Below are 22,575 nucleotides of genomic sequence, written 5' to 3'. Positions count from 1 at the left end.
ATTATATTCACATTACTTTACACTGCTACAGTAAACATGTCGGATTTTGTAAATAATTCACATTATTTAATTGTTTAGCACCGACGACTTTACTTTAAGCGATATGGACGACCTTATTGATATGCGTAAAACGATTGATTAATTTAGAAGTGGAATACAAGGGCTTGAATAATGTGGTTTATAAGAATTTCAGGGACCAATGCAGATACGAATTTTGGAATCTCTCGTGCAGCTATACGCATTTACGAATTGCGATGTCCCACTGATTTTAAGATGCTAAATAGATATATTTTAAAAGTTACATAGATTCAAAAAAATTATTCTTCCATTTCCGGCGCATCCGGCTTTGGAATTGTATTCCTGAGCACTTTTAAACAGAAATACCCGATATTATCTGCTTGAAATTATTAATGCACAGATTTCCCCCTCCTATTCAGTTCCTTTACTTATATTTGCATTGGTTGATGAAGGTTTTAATTTCCACTCTGGAAAGTTAGTAAGCAAAGTTACCATACTAGTTTTCTTGAATTTCTGAAATAACCATAAAGCTTTTCTCCGAAACGCTTTGCATGGTTGCAATTATTTTGATTTTTCTTAGAGTTTTCTATACAAATATATACTTAGTTCATTGGCAATTCAAGCAATAAATTAATCAAGGCAAAATTTTTAAATTGCATTATGTTTTAAAGTTAAAAAAACTCTGATTGAAAGTAATTTTTGCATTAAAAATCTCAATTTATTGACCGATCTTGCACAATAGTTTACTTAAACTTGACCGTGTCGGGTGGACGTTTGGCTCGGAAAATCGGCAATAACAATGATAATTGGATCAGAACTGATCGGAATGATGCTGGAATAATTTCTGTTTTTTTTTTAGAAACGGTGAACTTGTCATTAAAGATTAGTTTCTTTAAGATCAACATGAAAAAAAGAGTTCTTCTTGGGCATAGAGGGTGACCGTGCGACGTCGAGATGCAAATTATGTACGCCTACCTGTAGTGTTGGAGCTTCATCCAGCCTTTGCTGGACACTCTTCTTCAAGTTTTCAGCTTGGCTAAAGAGAATCCGTCGGATCTCGTTCGTCCACTGCAAAACTATTTGTTCATTTTGAGCTCTGAAGCTGTACGTCCGTCTCACGGCGGACGAAACGCTCAACTCCAATTCAAACTGAAACCGATTGGTCATAGGACCCAAACTTACGCTGTCCAATCTCAGTGTACAGATATAATTGTACAAAGGAGGCACAATCTCCAGGATGAACAACTGATCTTTGACGAGAACGACTTGACATTCGTTTTTCGAACGGTTGTCGATCTTGACTTTCATTTTACTCACAAGCAATATCGGTTCGCACGTGCTGAGTGCGAATGGGACATTGTTGATGCATTCGGCCATCAAGTAGTTGTTTGCAGCGGTGATGGTGTGGTGAAGCACTTCGGCCGCTGTGTTGATTAGAGCGTCGTCGAATCCTCTGTCTTCTTGCATTAAGATGACGTTCGTACAGTACTTTAGGAAGTGATCGATGGGCTTAATGCACTTGTCTTCCAGGCACATATCCAAAATTTCGTCATGGTATGTGCATCGATTTATAAGAAAGTCACAGTATACAGATGAAATATCTTCTCCATGCCTGGTGATGGTTCTAAGAAACTCAGTTTCTAACTCCATTGCTTCAACTTCATCGAATGCAGGCTTTATTTTTTCGATGTGCAACTGGTATATGCGTCGAAGATCTTTTTGGATTTGCTTGGGAGGTTTCGCGACATTCGGATCCAGAAGTCTTCCCAGTTGTTCTCGTAGTCCTTCAATGTAGTTAAGTTCTACAACATTCATGTTGGGACCATAATTTTTCTCATCGGACACCCATCCGAAGTCAGTTGATTTTGACGACTCTCCGCTGTCCCTCCGAAGCAGCTTGTATACAACCTCAAACTTTTGGAAGAAGCTCCAAACAGTGAGAGGAGCCATCCCGTGACGAATATTACTCGTTTCTTCTCCATCGGAAAGACTACCTGAGATTTTAGTATGGAATGTCTTCAGTTCTCGATTTGAAGAGAACTTTTTGTATTTATTTTTGCGTCTGTTAATCCAGTATTGTTTGGACGCGCACACATCATCGTCAGATTCTGAGTCATTTTCTGTAGGATTCGTTATTTTAATTCTTGGGGTCGCAAGCTTCCTTCTTAACTTGCTCGCTGTTGATGCACCGAAGCTAACTCTCGTGTTGCTTCTCACAAGTGTTATTTTCACTGTGTTTATGGCTTCTTTTAGCTTAACGACCCATTCGTGCTGAGCTTTAACATTTTTGGCTTTAAAAGCGTAAATCTTATTAGCCAAGTTGCCCTCACCATTGTTGACAGCAAAGGAGAAAATCAATCCCCTTATGTTCGTATTAAGTATGATCTCATCCAACGGAAAGCATCTCACAAACTCCAAGTCATCCCTGTCACCGCGAGCGAGTAATAACTTCTTTTCAAAAAGCACCAACGTGAAATATTTTCTCGGCAGATCAGGCGAAGACACCAATTGTAATTCTGACATGTGGATAAGGTTTCCCCATGTTGACTTCTGCATAGATGATGGACAGTTCTTGATTGTGCTCAAAAACAGAGCTTGGTCAGCTTCCTTGAGGTAAGATTTGCACATGTCAATAGCTTTTTGAAGAGCGGTCTGGTTCTGAGAGTCAACTTTTTTGTAGAGTGACTCGAGCATTAATACGTAATGGTTCAATCTCAGTCGAGGCTGTCTTAGTTTTTCTCTAAGTTCTGGCATTTTTTCTTTGAAATAGGGTGAACAGTCTTCCGAATTCAAGATTCGTTCAACTGTCGGGATATTTTCAATATAGTAAACGTAAAAACGGAACTGTTTCTCATGAATAACGAACGCCTCACTGAACTTTGTAATGTCGTACTTAGCTTCTACGAGGCTCTGCAATAGACTTTCGTGAGTTGTTTCTAGAGATTTCACTTGTCGGAATAACTGACTCAACCACTTGATAACGAACTTGGGTGTATCCGAGTTAGCAGCCAAGTCCTTTCTACGTTCTTCAAGGGTATTGAGCAGCTTGACGTATGTATCTTCTGTTGTCAATATGTAGTTGATTTCTGCTTCAATTTGAGCCTGTATGTCTGGAACTGAAGTCGTTGATATTTTCGCTGTAACTGGCGTCTGCACAGTATCTCTATCCAATGTTGGCTCATACCAATTATCTTCGTCAGAACTTTCGACAACTTCGTAGTACCCAACCTGTTGGCTATCCTTTGGTGGCGTGGTCTCAGGTTTACTAGGTGGACTGAGTAAATTTGTCAACTTCATGATCACACTCTGATTGGATGAAGTCGAAGAACTCTTCTCCTGACTTTCAGACCTGGGCAAAATATCGAAGAAAAATTTTAAAGCCCTGACAGGACTTATCGTTATCGTAATATCCCCTACGATGAAAAGCCAAATTTCATCAATAAAAAAATTGGATAAGTCGATGAAAATTTGAAATTACTTTATTGGAATGCTAAATTGGCTCAGGATAAGACTTTTGGTCTGTATTTCTTTAAGAAAAGCTTTCGCTTAAATGCTTTTCAGTAAGCTATCATTCTTTGTAATTAGGTAATATGTACAACAATCTACACAGGAATCAACATTATATAATAACCAAGCTGAAATCATAAATACGTTCGAAATGTTTCAGCGCTCTGATGAACTAATTCAAATGAAAGGCAAGACCCTCATTTTCGAACTTACTTGCATTGGTTCTTGTTGTGTCCGATCTTTTCGCGAACCTTAACAGCGTCTTCGGGAGTTTCCATCTGCAAGACCACAGCGACTCGGCCAAAATTCTGACTGCGTGCTACGAAAATGACTCTACTGATGCATCCCTCAACAGCTCCGATAAACATGACGTCACCGAGACCGAACGCCAAGATCACCTCCTTCATGCAGCTTAAGGTGAAATGGTTGGCCTCTGTTTCTGTAATTTTGTATTATGACGTTATACGCTTGATTACATACGTAAGAATGTTATTGTGTGTGCTGTCATTCATAATCAGCATACGCTGTGGTGAATTCAATGAAATCACACTCTTCCATTAGATGTGTCTGTTCACCTTGATCAATGATCATGTTCGTTTGATTTGATGTAATGAGTGTCATAAAAATTTTTAGTTTTCCAAACCTAGGTTATTCTATGATTTTTTTTTACATTCAACAATATTACCTTTAAGGACAACAATTTGTCCAGCAAAGTATGTGTCCACCTCTCCAACCGCCTTCTTGCCGAAGTCCTTGCCTAACGCACTCTCCTTTGGACTCACGAGTGTCTTGTAGACCTGGAACGCGAAGGATAGGGTTAAAGTTTTTCAGAATCAACTGATCAAATTTTCGACAAGAGGAATAGATTACTAGAATTTAGTTTGTTTAAAAAGGCATAATCAACTAGTGTTCTATTATGCTTATTTGAATAACTTCCACGCATACGAAACATGCCCTTGCCATCATTCAATTGGCGAATAATATTCAGGTGTAGGTAATAAGTTCTATGTTACTCATTTGATTGATATCTAAAAGGAATGTGTGCTCTGTATCTCTCAGTTGATTAATCATTTTTTCTTATAAATAAACCTTTCACTACCTCCTATCGCAGGCGTCACTTAAGAGCGATGATTCTTCTGCTTGGAATTCTCAAGCATAACTCTGAACGATGGCATACCTGAAGCACAATTTTTGGTTACTTCGAACACCTCCTCCTAGCACGCTATTTCACTTCTCCCCTTATTACCTAATTTTCTCGAATGAGTAAAGAATGAACTCTGCTTTACTTTACTGTTAGGACTTTTACTCCCTATTCACCAGAACTCACCTCGTGCACCAGTTTAGGATGATCCTCCTCTGGTAGTTTCCTCAGGGGAATCTTCACTTCAGCCATCACCACCAACGTCCCTGTAATTTCCCACATCTTCCCGTAACTTATGTGCGTAAAGTCACATAAATACAAATAGGTCTCAGCAATTTTCAACAATGTCTGGTAATTTTGCAAACTCCAGACAATATCATGTGGATACGTGGATCTGCATGCTCTCTACGAAAGTCACTGACGCATTTGGTTTCTTTGCATATTTATCCTCACTATCGATGCTCGAAGAATTGTATCTATCTTCACTCTGAAATGTTTTTATTTGTCTTCAGTTTGTAACCTGATGGACACCAATCCAGTTCCCAAAATGATTCATCTTCAACTAGGTAAGATTATTTTATTGCTAATATTTTTGCGGAGTTTCATTGCATGATTCGCTATATATCACCTCCAAAAATTAATTTTTTACACGTGAACTGCTGTGGTACCTAATGCGCTGTATATTAAAAGGAATGAATTTAATTTTGTGAGAATAGAATGTTTTATAAAATACCTATGTCATTAATCGTCAGTTCAAACGAAAAATGTCACAAACGAAGAAAATATGAGAATTGGTAGATCCCAACTGTCATTTGGACTCTAATTAAATTTTTTTTGCAACGTGATTGTATAGTAATGCGTGTACGGCGGGACAAATGAAGGTGTTTGCACATTACAAGTAGTTTCAGGCTCTGAATTTTTTAGTCATAAAATGGTATAACAAAAAATTTTATCAAGAAAGAGCTTCACTCATATTGCGTCTGATATTGCATCCGATATTGCAACCTGATATCGTACTTGGTATTGCAACTGATATTGCATCCAATATTGCAACTGACGCCGTAAGTTTGCTTATCAGTTTTCCTTGATAAGAAATGACGAACGGGAGTTACGCGGCGAGGAACTTCACATTACACATAATTCTTAGTTAGGCCTGTGTTATGAAATTCTAATGCACACTTGAATTATTTGAGAAAATTTCTTATTATATTGAAAATAATTCTCTACATTAATCGCGAAAGTACACTGGCATGAAAATGATGAAAATGCTCGTGACGTTCTTCTTCACCCGTCTTCCAATCTTTCACTATTAATTAATTCTTCGATCTTGAGCCAAGCCTACACTCGGCCTAATGCTTATAACAGAACTTGGACTACTAATTATTGAGTTTCCCGTCTACTTGCGTTTGGATTCAAAACCGAATAACTACAGATAACAATTATCTTATCGTAAAGACACTGAACTGATTAGGGATGATGTACACATTTTTTAAGTTCCTGCCTGATTTAATTCGCATAGAGGCATTTTATGGGAATCTTGAAACTAAAGTTATAAAATATCTGGAACCAGGCAAATCTGAGGTCGTCGGCGACAGGTATGACAGAATGGCGGCGGTTTTCTAAACTTTTCTTTGCAATAACGAAATGGGCAGCTTAAAATGTCTGGGATGCCAGCATTCAATCACGGCAGGATCCAAATTTTTATATTTGAGAAAATACAACATTTTGAGCACTTATTCTCTTCCGGCCATGAAGTGTTGATCAACCGTTGTAGAGAAAATTGTTTTGTGTCGAGCTCCTGAGACGGCCGTCGGCTGCCACGCCATCATAGATCATTCGTGAACCAATGGAAGTGCTGTCCCGTTGGCGCTGAGCCGGTGGAGGTACTTGTTAGCAAATATAGTCACGTCCTCTTGAGCACCGACCAACACTCTAACCCTCTAACGTAACAAGAACTTCTGGCCTTCCTTGAGGCGTGGCTGGCCCCATAGAGCGTGGATGGCTCCAAAGTGTGGTTGGTGATCCCTGGCGTGATAGGCGCCTACCTCCTGGTTTGGTTGGTGCCCCTAGATGCGGTTGGTCCTTCTAGGTGTAGTTGGAGCCTAGATATGGTTGGTACCCCTAGTTGTGGTTGGCTCCCCTAGGTATGGTCGGTGCCCCCAGGTGGGGTTGGTGCCTCCAAATTTGGTTGGAGTCTCGGCTGTGTTACGTCCCCAGGTCTCGGGTTGGATTGATCTTCTCCCTGGCGTGGTGTTTGTTCTATCGGCGTGATCTATTTCCTGGTGTAGTTAGCACCTTTTCCTGCAGCTCAACCTAACTTAAGTACTCGCAGCCCCTCAAGTGTTCTGACAACTTTCCGACCGGCGACAACATTGCGATAATCTATTGACTATTGTAACCTTAGCTGTTGCGACTGCTGCAACAACCGAATTCCATACAGACGTGAACTTGCATGGACACGTCTTTCGAAGCTCAAATAATTATCAAACAAAAAGATTGAACAGCCGGAGCACAAATGTTGGTAGCTCTAATTCGCTTTCAACCTAAACCGTCTAATCATACGATAAACCAAGTGTACAATAGTATTCCCTCGCCTAGCCCGGGTCTTAGTTTCGACTGAATAGTTTGACTGTGCGTACTTATTTATGAATTTATATTATTATTTTTTGATGAGTTTTTATTGCCTTACGTATTGAAAAACTTTTCCCCACACTCTTCCTTCCGATCGAGCTTCGCGGGCTGTTTAAAGATCCGCGAATGATTTTCTAATTAATATTCATTGAAGCCCCACAATAATGGGCAGCCGTGGTAGTGAAGCGTTATATACCTGTGGATTAATGTAGTCCACCGACATACGATTCCTTTCTGCGTCGCACATAAAATAGAATTATGTGATAATTTTTTGTATGATTCAGCTTCATGCTCAAAAAGAATGACTTTGATAAGGGCTTTTTACTTTACAGGTTGAATCCACTTCATCGGAATGAAATTCATCTCGTGTATTGAACCTCTCAAGCTGAGTTACCTCTATAGCCTGTTCGACAGGGGCACAGAAGAAATTAAAGGCATTTGAAGGATTTCACCATAGGTAGTAGTTAACCAAAATTTGCAGGGAATATCTCGTTAACTTTCTCGTCCTGATGATTTGAGATGATTGAGTGATTTATTAATGTCAATGTTTCATAAATAAAAATACAACAGATTCTCAGCAGAGCCATTACTCAAGATGTTCAAGAAGGCTTCAACACTATAATGCGCCGTCAACGATTAATATTTCAAATAAAGGTTATTGCGATTCGCAGGAACGACGTAATACCTGTACTTTCACCATAAGAAAAGACTTCAAACTGCGATTGCTGCGTCTTCAAATTGTGATGACTTCACGAACTGAACGTCGCTTGAAGATAAGATAAGACGCGTCTGTTATCTGCGATAAGAGCTCACCGTCTAAGGTCGGTTTAAGGAAGCCCTATGCGTTTTGCCTGCTCCTGTTACGTTAGTATTTGGGAGCACAGTGAGTATTTGATGCCCTTATTTGGTGATAAACTTAATGTATTTTTTTCAACAAAATTAGCTTCCATAAACGAGAACAAAAATTAAATCACCCATCAAAACAGGATGCGCTCAGGACAAATGTGTTGCTCTATCATAAATTACAATTGCATGGGGGTTTCTAATAATGGTAAATTGATGTATGTAGCAATTGACCTGTAAACATACAATACTTATAACACATATAACACTTCAAGGTTTTTCCTTTTCAAGTATAACAATCGACCAAATCTCAATGCAGTTGACATTTCAGAAGCATACAGAAGCAGAATATGTCGCGATGCACAGAAATTGAAAATTTTGAACGCAGTGTAACAAGAAACGATATCGAATCGAGTTGCAGACGAGAGCCGCCCTTACTTTTGCTCCCTCGACAGGTTCCACTTCACTATAATTCCGGTTGACTCTCTACAACTGCAATTTAGATAGTAATATCAGCATTGTAATTTGAACGAGAACAGCTGTATTACAACGGCTATATTACGCAGATACTCGATAACCTTGATCTAAATTTATACGAATGTTCACGTCACTCCTTTACTNTATTTAGATTAGAGAACAGGATATATTTATTAAAAGATTAAATGAAAACAGATTATACAAGCCAAAACATTTTTTCAAACGTATCATGGTCAATAAACAAAGACGAAATTTAACTAATGTCTGTGCGAGAGCACGGAATGCATTTAGAACATGACTTCAGAATATGTAAGAGAAAATTCAGTAGACACAAGCTGCATAAAAACGTAATGAAGGATTAAGCTCGTCTTCATCTGCACTTTGATTCAATTGTATCGGTGGTAATACGTATTTGTAAAGGCAAGGGGACAACTTAAATTAGGATAAATCCTAACACAAACGACTAGCATGAGATAAATGAGAACGAATGTGATGCTACAAATGTTCAAACATGAGCGAAAATGTATATCATGGAATTAAACAGGCAATTCTAATTTTAATCGAAAATTACGTTGCATTCCCACAGGGTAAAGCGATTTCTAAATGATTATGTAAGCACCCAACCTCTAACGACTATTCAACAAATGCACGAGATGAGTCAGACGATGAATCAGACTCGTTTCTTACTAATTTGCTAATCACAGCCAACGGCGGAAGTCGGTAACCCACACTACGCAAATCAGGGTGCATTAATGATCTGAATTTCCCAAGAAATTGAATCAACTTCTACAACAACCAATTTTATAAAGATGGACGTTATGCGTGAACAATTCAACCCATACTATGAAAACTAATGTTTCACGCGAACTATTTTAACACATTTCGTGAAGTTGGATATTTTCACTGTCAAGTGGAAATCTTTTGAACCCACTTCAATTGAGGGAAAAGTGATCTATCCGCGACCAATGAGGGTTTTACGTTCTATTTGACCGAGGGAAATTATTTACCCTCGGCCATAACTGAGGGTAGAGTAGTATGGCTTCCCTCAACAGGGCTTGGATTTGCCACATCTAAACCAGGTTTCGTATCTTTATCTACCGAGGTAGATAACCTCTTGTTCTTTGTTTTTGAGGGCTGCACGTCGTCCATAGAGGGTAAAAGCCTGGCACGTCCCTCGCACGAGGGGAAGTTGACAAGCCTGGGGCGGGCGGGGGACGAAGCGTAGGTGGCGAGGGCGAGAGGAGCGTCCGCGTGGTGACGCCGCAGTCTCAGCATCTGCAGCAGGCTGAAGTCTTCCTCGTGCCTGTCATCATCAACACAATAATTAGTAAAATATCCTTATTACATTATCGTTACGTATCGTTACTTATTGCAATCACTCTAGTTAATAATCACTTGCTAGACGTGATTATATGCACAAATAATATAGCAGCCTAATCGTGTCCTGTGGTTGATGGAACAGCAATAAAATCGCTAAATTATTACTTAATACAAGTTTCAACTTCATAACGTTCTTAGTTTTTTATTTATTAACAAATTAAAAGGGTTACTTAATTCTGAAACACCCTGTATTAATCTATAATTGAATTAATTCTATTAATTGAAATTGGATTATAATCCAATTATAATTGATTGATTATAATTGGATTAATTGAAAATCTATACAAATAAAAGAAATATCAACAAATTACCATAAGAGTGAATAGATAACAAATAAGGCACGAAATAATTGAATAAATATGTAAGTATATAAAAGTTGACAATTTAATTAAAAAATATGAATAAACATCACGACTTTGCTTCAGCTTTAGTTATGCTGACTTCGATCAAAAATGCACATGCAGAAGGTTATATGCATCATCATATGTCATTTAATAACTTTATTATAATATTGAACTTTTCGAAATAATATTACAAGTATCAAAATTTGGAAGACGTACATGGGCAAGACGACGCGCAGACTCGGCGAGAGTTGCTTGCTGCGTCCGTAGCCGCTGCCTGCGCCGTAGACATCCAGTGCGACCTGCGCAGATATCAGCATGAGCAGGCTGCCTACACAGCATGAGCAGCCTGCCTGCACAGCATGAGCAGCCTGCCTGCACAGCATGAGCAGGATGCCTACACAGCATGAGCAGGCTGCCTACACAGCATGAGCAGCCTGCCTACACAGCATGAGCAGCCTGCCTTCGTGATAATTCAGACACGAACACTCCAGAGCAACCTCATTTTAAAATAGGTTAATGAGCGCCAAAAATACCAGGACAACGTAAATGTGGTCGCCAGTCGTTTCTTCTCAATGACTGCCGTGTCGAGTATCACGGATACTAACACAATTGCGCACTCGGACATCAATGCAAACTCGTGACCATGAAAACCATGGTCAACTACGTGACCACGAAAACCATGGTCATCTACGTGACCATGAAAATCATCTAATTCGTGCTAAAACCATCTACCTAAACTCATGTCAGGGATTGAACACGCTAAAAAATCCACTATACAGAGCGACTAATGACTACAAATTTTAATTTTGGTAATAAATAATTAATGTTGCATAAGCTAGAACCTTAAGAGAGGAAGCCCTGGTTGATCCTGCTGTGGGGTTCTGCTGCTGTAGCCACTCGGCCAGCAGAGGCGCTTCCGAGCACTGCAGAGCCTCCTGCACTTTTTCTGCAGTGAGTGAAAATGTTCAGTTACAGAGATAAAAAACACTATGATGAATACTCGCTATTTATACACAAGCATTTCACCCGTTTGTCAAAATTAATATTAAGAAGGGTCTGTATTTCACAGCAATATTTAGCCCTTCTCCTACGGACGGTGCAGACGTTAACCTAACCGCTAAAAATGATGAAATACAATCGCATAAATACCTGAAATAATACATTTATTGTAATGAGTTAATGCACAATTTATTTAAACCCGTTCTAATTGAAGATTTTCAATCATATTTAAAATTTTAATTGATCCCTTTTTTATGTTTTATAACAAAATTTTCCCCTGTATTTCTTAGAAGTGCAGCGACTGACTAATAGGAAGAGAATACTTAAAATTTTTAGCTGGTCCCATTTTTTCATTTTATCACACAATATCCCCCTGCAACGACTGACTAATAGGACGACGCCCCTCTGCAGGAGGCCCAGGCCCCAGCAGCGGCTTGGTGGGCCCGCTGAAGAGGATCTGGCAGGACGGCGCCCTTCGTAAGGCCTCGCGCGCCAGCTCCTCCACGGCGCGACGGTACTGACGCCAGGTCTTCACTGAGCTCACCACGCGCTGTAAATGTTCACAAAAATTAAAACTTTTCTAATTATGGTAGAATTAAATTAATTTCCTACTTGACAATGCTTTTTATTCTATACCATATACATGGATAATGGCTATTAGTTCCACGATTATAGTTGGGAAAAATAAAATATTCTATCATCTATATTAACTTTTGAATTAATTTGTAGACGGTGCTCAGGTATTCTAGGATTGAATTTTGTACACAATTCGAATCTAGAGCTTTAAAGTCTGCAGACGAAAATGAAGAGTATTAACAATACCAAGTGAGTAGAGTGATATCAAATCTAAAAAAAGGCAGCTACATGGTATTCGTTAACTATATTAGATCATATAATGTAATGAAAAATACCCCATTTTCAGTCTATAAAAATAAAAAAAATTTTTAGAATGGAAACTACTATATTAGATCATATAATGTTATGGAAAAGACCCCATTTTTAGTCCATGAAAATAAGGAAATATTTAGAATGATAACTAAGTTAAAAAAAGGGAAAATTACCTGGTCGAGCGCGCTCTCCTGGGCTCGGAAGGCCTGCCTGTAGCGCTGCTGCTGATGCCGCTGTTGCTGTCTGGCATTGCCGCGCGCCGCGGTGCTGCTGCCGTGGTCCCGGTTGTCGATTTGTCCCACAGTGTTTTTGCCGTGTCCCGTGGTGTTGTTGTCGTGCCCCAAGGTGATGTCAGGACGGTCGGTGCTGCTGCCGCGCCCTTCGGTGTTGCTGCCGTAACCCTCGGTGTTGCCGTGTCTCAAGGTGCTGTAGGGGCGCCCATCTCGCGAGCTACTGCTGACATTTTTGAAGCTACTTGCGCCTCTCGCTTCCAAGTTACCACGATCCTTGCGGTCATCAACAGAGTTTCCGTAATTACCACGGCCGTCGAAAGCGTTGCCATATCCACCGCGGCCATCGTTATCGCAATCGATGCCTTTAGAATTGAAGTTGCTGTTACGTTCGTTGATAGCTTTCCCGTAACTATCAAGACCATGAACAGCGTTGCTGTAATCAACCCGGCCATTGACAGTGTTGTTGTAACCACCACGACCGTGAACAGCGTTTCCGTAACCACTCCAGCCATCAAAAGCGTTTCCGCAACCACCGCGACCACCAACAATATTTCTATACTTACCACGACCGCCAACCGTGTTGTTGCAACCATCACGTCCATCCACTGCGTTGTTGTAACCACCACGGCCGTCAACTGTATTCATATTCTTAATTTTGCCACCCCCAGCACTGCTATAATCAATGAGATTACCTATAGAGTCACGATTACCTCCTTCAGCTTGAGCACGAATTGCAGAACTGAAGCTGTGGTAGCTGTCGCGTAGCTCATCGTATCTGAAATCAAGAACATCTTTACCATCGCCGTGGCAGTCGGTAGTGGTTTGATTTGATCTGGCTTGGGCCGAAGCGGAATCATTTCCTTGATACCCACTACGCTCGATATCCTCCTCATCGGAAGTATTACGACTGAATTCGTTGCAGTGACCGCGGCCATTGCTACGCTGGCCATCTATACCACGTGGACTGTTTCCACTTGTGACGTCTCGGTCGTGTCTCCAGGAAGATCGTTCGGTTCCTTGACCACGAAACGAATAATCCATGAGACGCCCCTCAACCAGGGCATAGTTTCCGCACCCACGCAATTGGCTATTGTTTCCTCGCCCATGAAATGAACTATTTTGTTGATGTCCAAGCCCCTGGAAATGGAAATCATTTCCACGCCCGCGCAATGGGAAATCATCCCCGCGCCAGCGCAACTGGAAATCATTTCCACGCTCGCTAAATTCGAGATCATCCTCTCGCCCGTGAAATTGAGCTTGATTTTCTCGCCTAGAGAGATGAAGATCATTTCCTCGACCTCGACACTGGAAACCATCTCGCCCGTGTCGGATCAGTCCAGTTTGGCTGTGGCGGTCTGGCATGTCAGGAACATCCTCTGGAAGGCCCAACTCTTTCACTGGATCATGGCGATCTTGCCAAATCTGACCATCTCGAGGCTCACCATTATCGAACTCGGTATGTGAATAATCTATGCACCGAGTGGACGAATTAGGCTCACAATATTTCTCGTTAAGACGATTGCTCAACGAACACTTTATACTCTGACGAGATGATACCTTATTATTTTCAAATGTTCTTGCTGGCAGACAATTATTTGGTTCTTTAACGCTTGTTAATCCTTCCATGTCAATGTGTGCTTGATCTCTGGCATTGCTCTCATATTTTGCACGAACGTCTGCAAGATTTTTTGTTGGAGCCATTCTACCTTTGGCAAGAACACTAGGGTTAATAAACACACCAGTCCTGCGATTGTCGCCGCGAAAGCTGGTGTCATTTAGGTCATTTTCGCGAAATGCTGAACTTGTGCGCATGAACTCTAAGTTTTCATCATCCAAACGATTTAGCAAGGTATTCGTGATATTTCCTTTTGCGATGTGATTGTTCATGATACTCACACGTAATAGACCGTTAGGCGACATATCAACAACATTGCCTGCGCTGGATCCTACACACGTATTGCTTTCACTCCTACCGCTACCACGTACTCGGCCAGATAATCTTTTCTTCCTTTTCTTATTCGTAAAAGATGAGGGAGATTCTACACCGCAGTCATCTGCATAGTTATCTTCCAAAGAATCAGTACGACGATAAGGCAAGTGTTTCTTCAGTGCCAACGAAGTTCTTAGGTCATCCTCAACAGCTTGTTCCTCCTCCAGTCTCTCCGCCAGGCTAGGCACACTGCATATTTCTCGGGTTGCGCCCTCCGAGCTGGTCAGTTGAGCCTTCACTCGTAGTCGCCAGCTATTGTTTATCATCGTGCGAGTGAGGCGAGCAGACGGGCTTGTGTCGCACTTATTGACAAAACCTTTAGATCTCGCAGGTGGCGCCTCTCTCATTAGTTGACCCGCAATCGGATGGCTGCTCGTTGGTTCTTTTTGAAAGGAATGTAACGGGCTTGCATTTATTTCTTTAGGACGAATAGGTGGTGAGACTTTACTCGCAACAAGGGAATGTAAATGACTTGGACTTTCTTGTAATCTTTTTGGAGGATTGGATATGGGCGCCAGAACTGGAGGGTCAGACAAACTCTTAGACTGCTTATTAGCGCAGTCCGTTTTATTTTTAACAGAAGCTATAAGCGACAAAACTGAATCAACTGCCGGGTCGACATAATTATTCTCTGAATTAGAATATTGTTGCAAAGGAGGGCAAGGCGAAGATGTAAATGAACTACCAGAAGGATTCTGTATCTCTCTATTACCGTAAGATGCATCGATCCCGTTGGGCAACATTTTCTCAGCCTCCAAAGAACATCGTGTGGGAGGTAGCTTTTCTAAGCAAGGAATAAGGCAACCTTGTTCTTCTAGAGATTTGCCAAAATCCATTAAGAATTTTTCTGCTGCTCTGGAAAATTCTGCTTTCTCCTGAGCATTTTCAGGAGGTAGAACACTTTTGCTTGTGTTTTGATTAACTAATGAAGGTGTGCGTGGAGACGGTAAGTTTTCATCGTTACTAGAACCACTACTACTGCTACTTGCAATACTAGTAGAGTCAGAGCTACTAGAATCATCTGATTGATGACTTGACGGAGAACTTTTTGAAGGTATAGGTACAGTTCGAGGTATATCAGGTACATCGTAATTCATGTGTTTAGTCTGAGAAATATCACAGTCATTAGAGACTACACTGGCGTCATGTCTAGATTCATTTCTAGTGGCACATGCAAACGAGTTGGGTGTCGACTTTTCAAATTTTGCAATTTTGCTCCTTTTTTCATCATCACTTGAAGAATCTTCACTAGAAGATAAGCTTCGCTTGCTTGTGGAATTTTTTTTAGGACATTCTTTTATCGTAACTTCCTCGTCACCAATGACGCGTTTCATGTAAACAATGTTGTTCCAGTCTATATACCAGCCTTGGTAACTCACATCTTCGGTGTCAGACAGAGAACTCACACTTTCACTGTCACTTGAACTGCTCGTTTCTATGTCACTATCAAGTATCTCAGATTTTTCGCTATCACTGTCAAATTGTGTAGTTGTCTGCAGGTTCCAATTATGGTAATCAAAATTTTGATTCTTGGTAGATTTAGAACTTTGAGGTGGAAAATGTCTTCGTACATTATAAGAGCTGTATAAATCGTCAACATGCAAAACGTAATCCTTAGTAAGTACTTTGAATGACCTAGGGAGAAAATTATCATCTTTTCTAATAGTACATATCTTTGAGTATGGGTCCATAGAGGCAAGACCCTTCAATATATTTTGTTTGCTCTCTTCGTACTCGAGAAGCCATTCTTCACTTAATTCAGCTACCTCAGGCAAACTATTTTCATCCTCTTTGTCTTCTTTGAATTGAACTTCGGCCTTGAACTCGGCGCCTAGACTAGAGTAAAATTCCATCATTTCCTTATCCAGTAAGTCGTCGGTAACAGGACTAGTTGACGGCTCCAGCTTGCATGCAGCGATCACGTCTACTGGAGTAGAAACTTCAGGAGGAATATGGTTTTCTACAGATGCAGGAGGGCCCATTAATTCTTTGTGCTTGAGAGACTTCTTCTTGGATATGGCTTTGGAGGAACTGCTATGCTGATCAAGCTTGATTTTGCGCTCATAATCTATAGATGAAAAAAAATTACAACTCATTATGAAATTGATTTTAAATCTTAGCTTGTGTGAAAATTAATAGTGGTGATTTGTTCAGGTAAGGATTTGAAAGTACTATTGAGGATTACCGAGACACTTTGTACCTGTAAATCCTACATGGGGCTGATGTCGAACAGGTTTGAGGGCAAAGCCGCTGAGTTTGCAGTAGACCCTGAAGAGGCAGTATGGTGACTTGCTCAGAGTTAACAAATGCTGCACGCTTAGTCGATGTAGACCTGGAGATAACGCTTGAAATTCTCCCTGTAAAAATTTCCATTTAAAGATGTGGAATCTAAAATACGTGTTATGAACAAAGTTTTTTTTTCAGTTAAAATTTACCATGAAGTAGGTATTTCTTGGCATGATTATGAAAAAAAATTAAGAACAAATTTCAATAGTACTTTTTTCAGTTAAAACTTACTGATTGCATGAGGAACATGGCTTCCTCAGGATACAAACATAGACCTCTGTTGGTCTCAACTCCCATATGACGCCACATTGTGTCCAGGCCTCTCTTGATGCCATTGAATTCTATCAAGATCTGGACGAGACAATCGACTGAAATAGTCGACATGGAAGGGAAAGATGCCTCATGAGCAGTTGCAATCTGGGTGCTGTCATTTGTTGATACAGAAGAAACGTATCCATTGTTATGTTTGGAAGAACTTTTTTTAGAAAGTGAAGCTTCTTTGGAGGAGGTTTTGAGGTCATGGGAAATATTTCTATAGTTTACTGGCAAAATACTTGGCAGCATAGAATTCTCAGACTTGACCTGGGTTGATGATTGAGCAAAGAAGACCACTTTTCCATGGGTTACAAGATCTCTGCAATGAATACATACATTCTTAAGCACGTTAATAGGTTGATTACTAATTTATATGAAAAATCATAATCTGCAAATGGACATTAAAGTACATCACTAAGTAATTTGAATTTTTTATAATTACGGTAAGTTGAACAGGAATTTAAGATTCAAAGGTATCTTGGACAGACTATTAGTTGAACATTGTTTCAAAAGAGACAATTCAAAATAAAAAAAATTGAACTTGAAATAAATGTGTTTAATAATGACAGAGAAATTTTGTAAATTAGGTTAGCACAATCTAACAATAATTGCTGCAAAATGAAGAATAGTAAAAAAAAACACAGGTAAAAGAACTAGGTATGGCAACCCAATTGGCTACAGTTTTTTAAAGCATCAAGCAAAGTAAATCAACATTTTAAATTTTCTTACAACGCATAGTTTTATGAATTTAAATGCAGATGCACAGCAAAAATAAAATTTCCTTGGTAAAAATTAGGAAGAAGATATTAACAAATGTTTTTAGATCTACCAAACACTTGACTGATAGGTAACAACTTTTCTCCAAGCATATGATGCCTTCAAAATTTATCTTTCCCACATATAAGAATAGTTAGATTCAATTTTGTTTATGCCTTCATTTTATTGAAAAATCCTTCATTTTATTGAAAAACGATTAATCTAGGTATCAGAATTATCTCCATGGCGCCATGGCACAGAACTGTTTGATTAAGTTAAAAATAAAATTCAAAGTAAACCAACACTCTTTTGAAGACAGGCTTCCCTATGAGCTTGTCTTTGATGACATATCGAACCACAGCCTCCTGGTCAGCATTGGGAACGTCCTCAATGCGCTGCCATTTCATTCCTCGGCTCAGAGGGAGTCTTCCCGTTGACTCCTTTTGCTTCACATCCCTGTAGAGAAAAATGACATAAGAAAAATCACGATGAACTCGAGCAAATCAGTAGCAATAACAATCACTCTCAGAAAAAGTTAAAAAAATTAATTTATCTAAGTAGGATGCCATAATTATTACCATAAGAAAGAGGCTTGTCCTAATTTTTCAGTTCAACCCTCATTAGCCAACCCTCATTAGCCAAGCCAAGAGCATCAAGATTTTAAAATTGACCAAAAATTGTGGCATAGGAACCAAGAAAGTCACTAGAGAGATAAGGATTACCAATTCAGTTCATTGGCACTGGCAGTTTTGGCTCATTTACGGGTAACTTCAGGCAGAATGTTCCTGTCCTGTCATTGACTAAATCAATTAACTGGATAAACTTAGAAATAAAAATCCAGCCATAGCTTGTAAAGGAAAATATTTTGGCATTAAACCAGCCATACCCAGATTGTTTAAAGATAGGCTCTGAGAGCTTATAGTAGAATAATTTCATTGGTAGAATAATTTCATCCCATGGTATAGAACACCAAGTCCCATGGCAGTCTTGGCAAACATAGCATGATAATATTGAACCTAATAATAAAAAGCTGTGACTATGCAAATAAATTTAATTTTTTTTTTGTATTCAGTGAATCATAATATAGGATTTTTGTCTTTATTCTTAAATTGAAAACATTCAAGAATAATTATAGATAGCATTCATGGTAAGTAAATTGTGTACCTATAACAAATACAAATATTTCTTGATTTTTTTAATGGAATGGTGACTCAAATGGCTCAAGCTTGCTCAATGAGTTACACCTTTTATGTGCATGAAAGATAAATGCCATAACTGGTGCTTACTTTTGATGCATTTAAGGCCAAAATTTTTAATAAAACAGATTACAAAAATAATGAAGATTATATTTCTCTCTTAATTCATGTGACATATTTCTGCTTGAACCACATTGCAGTGTTTTTGCATTGTGTTGTCAAGGTTAAATTTGTAGGCCCACAACATCACAAGTATGTAAGAGGGAGAAGGAGAGATATTTAGAGGCATATGTTTATCATTTTATAACACAAATTTTGATGCTGATTTATCTTCAATGATCTTGGAATGTTTGAGCACTTCCTGCATGGAGGTGTTAGGAGCTTGGATTGAAGTAGCTTTTTGTGGCAGTTGCAATACAAAAACATAGAAATGCAAATTGAAAAATCAGTCAGAAGCCACCAGCCACCTGTAAATGAGAAGAAAATGCCTATGCTTTAATATCATCCATAGTTCATTTCTCTGATTTTGACAACTTTTTTTGATACAAGTTAGTAAAAAATGCAAATTTTTGTCAACATTTTTCAGTAGGCACAAGAAAAATGATCTCTTTACTTATGATATCTGGAAAATTCTGCACAATCATCCTGGTTGGGATTTCATTAATTTTTTTATTGCGTATTCTCATTGGTCAACTCGCATCTCCATTTTCTACTTAGAAACTACAAGTGTAACTGTGTAACCTGTAACAAATTGGTTGGATTGGAAAACATTTGTACATTTTTTTACAATATAGGTAGTTACTGGGTTTGAGAGTTGACAGAAGAAGTTCAAACCATATCAGAGACAGAGAACAAGTTTTGTAATGCAAATTTTTGCAATTATTCTCAGATGACAAGTTAATTTTCACGAAAGATACTATGGCCTGTCACAATAATTGAGTTGAGCACCTTTGTTAATTCAGGCATGGAATATATCTACTTGGCAAGCCGTGACTGAATTTTTTGGCCCTGGTTTTATGGATTTGCCAGCCGTGATTTATTTCTTTGAGCAGTGAATTCAATATCTTGGCCATGAAAAGCCATTTACAAAGTGCAAATTTATTTACAAAGTCCATGCATGATTGCATGTGTTACCCCAAATCTCTAATTTTACCCTAAAATAATCAAACAGCAACAATATCTTTTGTCTTTGGTGAGTTTGGTCTTTACTGTAAGTTGAACACATGTTAATGCAGTCTGACCACTTTGACAAGACCGCAACTATGCATGATCTTCAACAAATCGTTTAGTTGATTTGTTTACCCTACAATGTTTACGTTTTTTCTGCAGGATATTTTGGCAGGAACGGTAAAGCAATGCGGATTGCTGAAGTTAAAAATTTTATGAAATGACATATTTGCGAAGTACAAACCGCGATTTTTCAATCAAACAAAAATTTATGACATGCAAGCCACAAGATTTCATATCTACTGAAATTATATGATATTAGAGCTGCAATATTTCAGAAAAAAAAGGACTTTTCCAGCCCTGTGTTAATTGAGCCCAAAAATGTAAATTCCTGGCTTCTAACTTTAAATGGCTCCCACTCCCACAGCCCTACTCTCTATTGCCTATATGTCTCATGCTGAGGCCACCAATGAATCAGACAAAAAAAAGCTGTGAATCTCGTCAATTTTACCTGTTTCAATGACCATTTCCTCATTTCTTTAGTAAAAAATAAGAAATATGGTCTATATTCAAATTCAATGGCAATTTCAAAATCACTCGACACTCATTGCTTTTATCCTTCATTTTAGGAAACTTCTGCTTAATATTCCAAATACTGAAATAGGCACTACACAGTACACACTAAAAAAAGTGACAAGGAAACATCACTTCCCAGTTCCCTCAGCCTCACAACTCAAGTTGAAGTAGGTAGGTAGCCAAATGATTTTAAATGCATATTTTTCAATATAAAAATTTGCAGCAAAATTTCAATATTATCCATATCAAAATATTCAATTTTCTAGTTTTTACACAGTTACACTAGTTTGTGTTTTAGCCTAGTCTCAGACTCCGAGTGTGGGGAAACAACTGCAGTGTAACTTTTTTTAGTACACCTAGGCTAGATCCATACCTATTCAGATTATGGGAATAAGGCATAAGGGTTGGCAATAAGGCATAAGGGTATAAGGCTAATACTACTACGAGTCTACGATGATCATTACAACAATTAACTTAGGCATTACTCACCAAAAAGCAGCAGGAAACATGTTTGCAAAAGTTTACTTTATTTTCATTACCAATTTAAACAAATTCTAAGAGGATTATATTCTCTTCAGAATTTATTTTTTAAATTATGACTTGCTTCTATTTTGCATGCCTACGATTTTACGACTATCCGGACGTCGCGACCTATCCGCCACTGTCAGTCGCAGCCGATTTCAATGATTTGCTTAAAAATAAACAAAACATGCTATGACCATGAAACAAAACAGCTATGAACGATGACTTGTTATTTATTCAAAAACTTTCATAAACTGTACAATTATGTAAGTTCAGTTATTTTTCAGAGAGTCGGGTGGTGGGTATGGACATAACATAACTTGAAATAATTGATAGATGTATGGAAAATTTAGAATAACTATCAAATGATGTAAAAATTTACTTCAATTCAATTGTGGTTTCATTGTTTAATAGGCCAAATCTCACGTGTTGAGGACTCAAGACCTCATGGAATTATTTCAGCGTGTTAAGGTTTCGAACCCTCAACCCACTGATCGAACCTTGGTATTATAAACTGTAACCACTGGGCCACTCATCTCTGATAGCATATTGCATATATCAGTGAAAATTGATTACGATGATAACTTCTCGGAGTTGTTGTAAATGACATTACACAGGTCACTCGGTCACTCGTCGCATCTGACTGTGGCAATTATTGGTAGTTTTCTTTTTATACTTTCCAGAGCGTTATCAGTTTCGAACGTATTTCAATTAAACTCCTGGTTTCAAGCTGCCCATTACATCATTCGGTCAATACTTGTGCGAACGATGATTAATGACTTCAAAATGTTATCTCTGTTTTTCTTGGTCGTCAATACTCTGCAATGGACGCATTGTCGGTGTCCGTATGCTTATGCTGTGTAGACTCCTTCTCATAAGTTGACACGCATCATTTATGCGGCCTCAGGTATTCAAGAATTTTTCGTTTGATTACTCAACAATTCAAGCGTTCTACAATGATTAATCAGACATGGATCTGTAGACTATTAGTACAGATAGAAGTTTTCCCCGCGTGCTCTACACGAAGACGGGCCAGCACAATAATTCACGGACCAGACCTAACAAGTAATCTTTTCTCCATTCATGCTCACATACAATGGGAGACCAATCATCCTTTTACTGAGACAAAAACTAATGAAAAATCAGCGAAGAATATCAGATTACTCAACTGCATGGTAGAAGCCATAAGTACCTTGCCTAAGTTATTAGCGTGATCAGCTAACTCATTACCACGTATGATGGTGTTGGCTTTGCCCACTGGAGGAATACACAACCATGAAGGTTGTTGATCCAAAAGTAGCCTTTT

The 22,575-nt window shown here is 39.0% G+C and overlaps 2 protein-coding genes across 3 annotated transcripts; both read right to left on the bottom strand.

Moving 5' to 3' along the window:
* Positions 1-697: 697 nt before the first annotated feature.
* On the bottom strand, positions 698-5,341 carry LOC108671093. Its single transcript, XM_018158573.2, has 4 exons — positions 4,853-5,341; positions 4,211-4,322; positions 3,739-3,964; positions 698-3,367 (listed from the first exon to the last, which is right to left on the bottom strand). Exons 1-4 carry the CDS (start codon positions 4,946-4,948, stop codon positions 895-897), a joined length of 2,907 nt encoding a protein of 968 aa, XP_018014062.1. The 5' UTR covers positions 4,949-5,341; the 3' UTR covers positions 698-894.
* Positions 5,342-8,774: 3,433 nt separating this feature from the next.
* LOC108671092 lies at positions 8,775-21,390 on the bottom strand. Of its 2 annotated transcripts, XM_047884245.1 has the most exons (10): positions 21,237-21,390; positions 18,112-18,264; positions 16,969-17,371; positions 16,652-16,808; positions 13,231-16,519; positions 12,402-13,143; positions 11,728-11,890; positions 11,184-11,287; positions 10,558-10,640; positions 8,775-9,920 (listed from the first exon to the last, which is right to left on the bottom strand). In XM_047884245.1, exons 1-10 carry the CDS (start codon positions 21,254-21,256, stop codon positions 9,617-9,619), a joined length of 5,418 nt encoding a protein of 1,805 aa, XP_047740201.1. In that variant the 5' UTR covers positions 21,257-21,390; the 3' UTR covers positions 8,775-9,616. The 2 variants fall into 2 exon arrangements, with proteins under 2 accessions (XP_047740201.1, XP_018014060.1); XM_018158571.2 differs by having other exon boundaries at positions 12,402-16,519.
* Between the last annotated feature and the right edge of the window lie 1,185 nt (positions 21,391-22,575).

The sequence above is a fragment of the Hyalella azteca genome, unplaced genomic scaffold (assembly GCF_000764305.2).
Source record: "Hyalella azteca isolate HAZT.00-mixed unplaced genomic scaffold, Hazt_2.0.2 contig1873, whole genome shotgun sequence".
Lineage (NCBI taxonomy): Eukaryota > Metazoa > Arthropoda > Malacostraca > Amphipoda > Hyalellidae > Hyalella > Hyalella azteca.
The sequence above is the reverse complement of the archived record's forward strand: the minus strand, read 5'-3'. Positions and strand labels throughout refer to the sequence as shown.

Bases quoted from the DNA above. Each gene is read 5' to 3' on its own strand.
- LOC108671093 (XM_018158573.2), bottom strand. From the start codon at position 4,948: ATGTGGGAAATTACAGGGACGTTGGTGGTGATGGCTGAAGTGAAGATT. The intron at 4,323-4,852 runs GTGAGTTCTGGT...TTCGCGTTCCAG, and splicing joins ATCCTAAACTGGTGCACGAG to GTCTACAAGACACTCGTGAG. The intron at 3,965-4,210 runs GTAATATTGTTG...ACAAAATTACAG, and splicing joins ACAAATTGTTGTCCTTAAAG to AAACAGAGGCCAACCATTTC.
- LOC108671092 (XM_018158571.2), bottom strand. From the start codon at position 21,256: ATGTTTCCTGCTGCTTTTTG. The intron at 16,809-16,968 runs GTAAGTTTTAAC...AAATTTTTACAG, and splicing joins CCATGTTCCTCATGCAATCA to GGAGAATTTCAAGCGTTATC. The intron at 11,288-11,727 runs GTCAGTCGTTGC...CACTCACTGCAG, and splicing joins AGAGGGGCGTCGTCCTATTA to AAAAAGTGCAGGAGGCTCTG.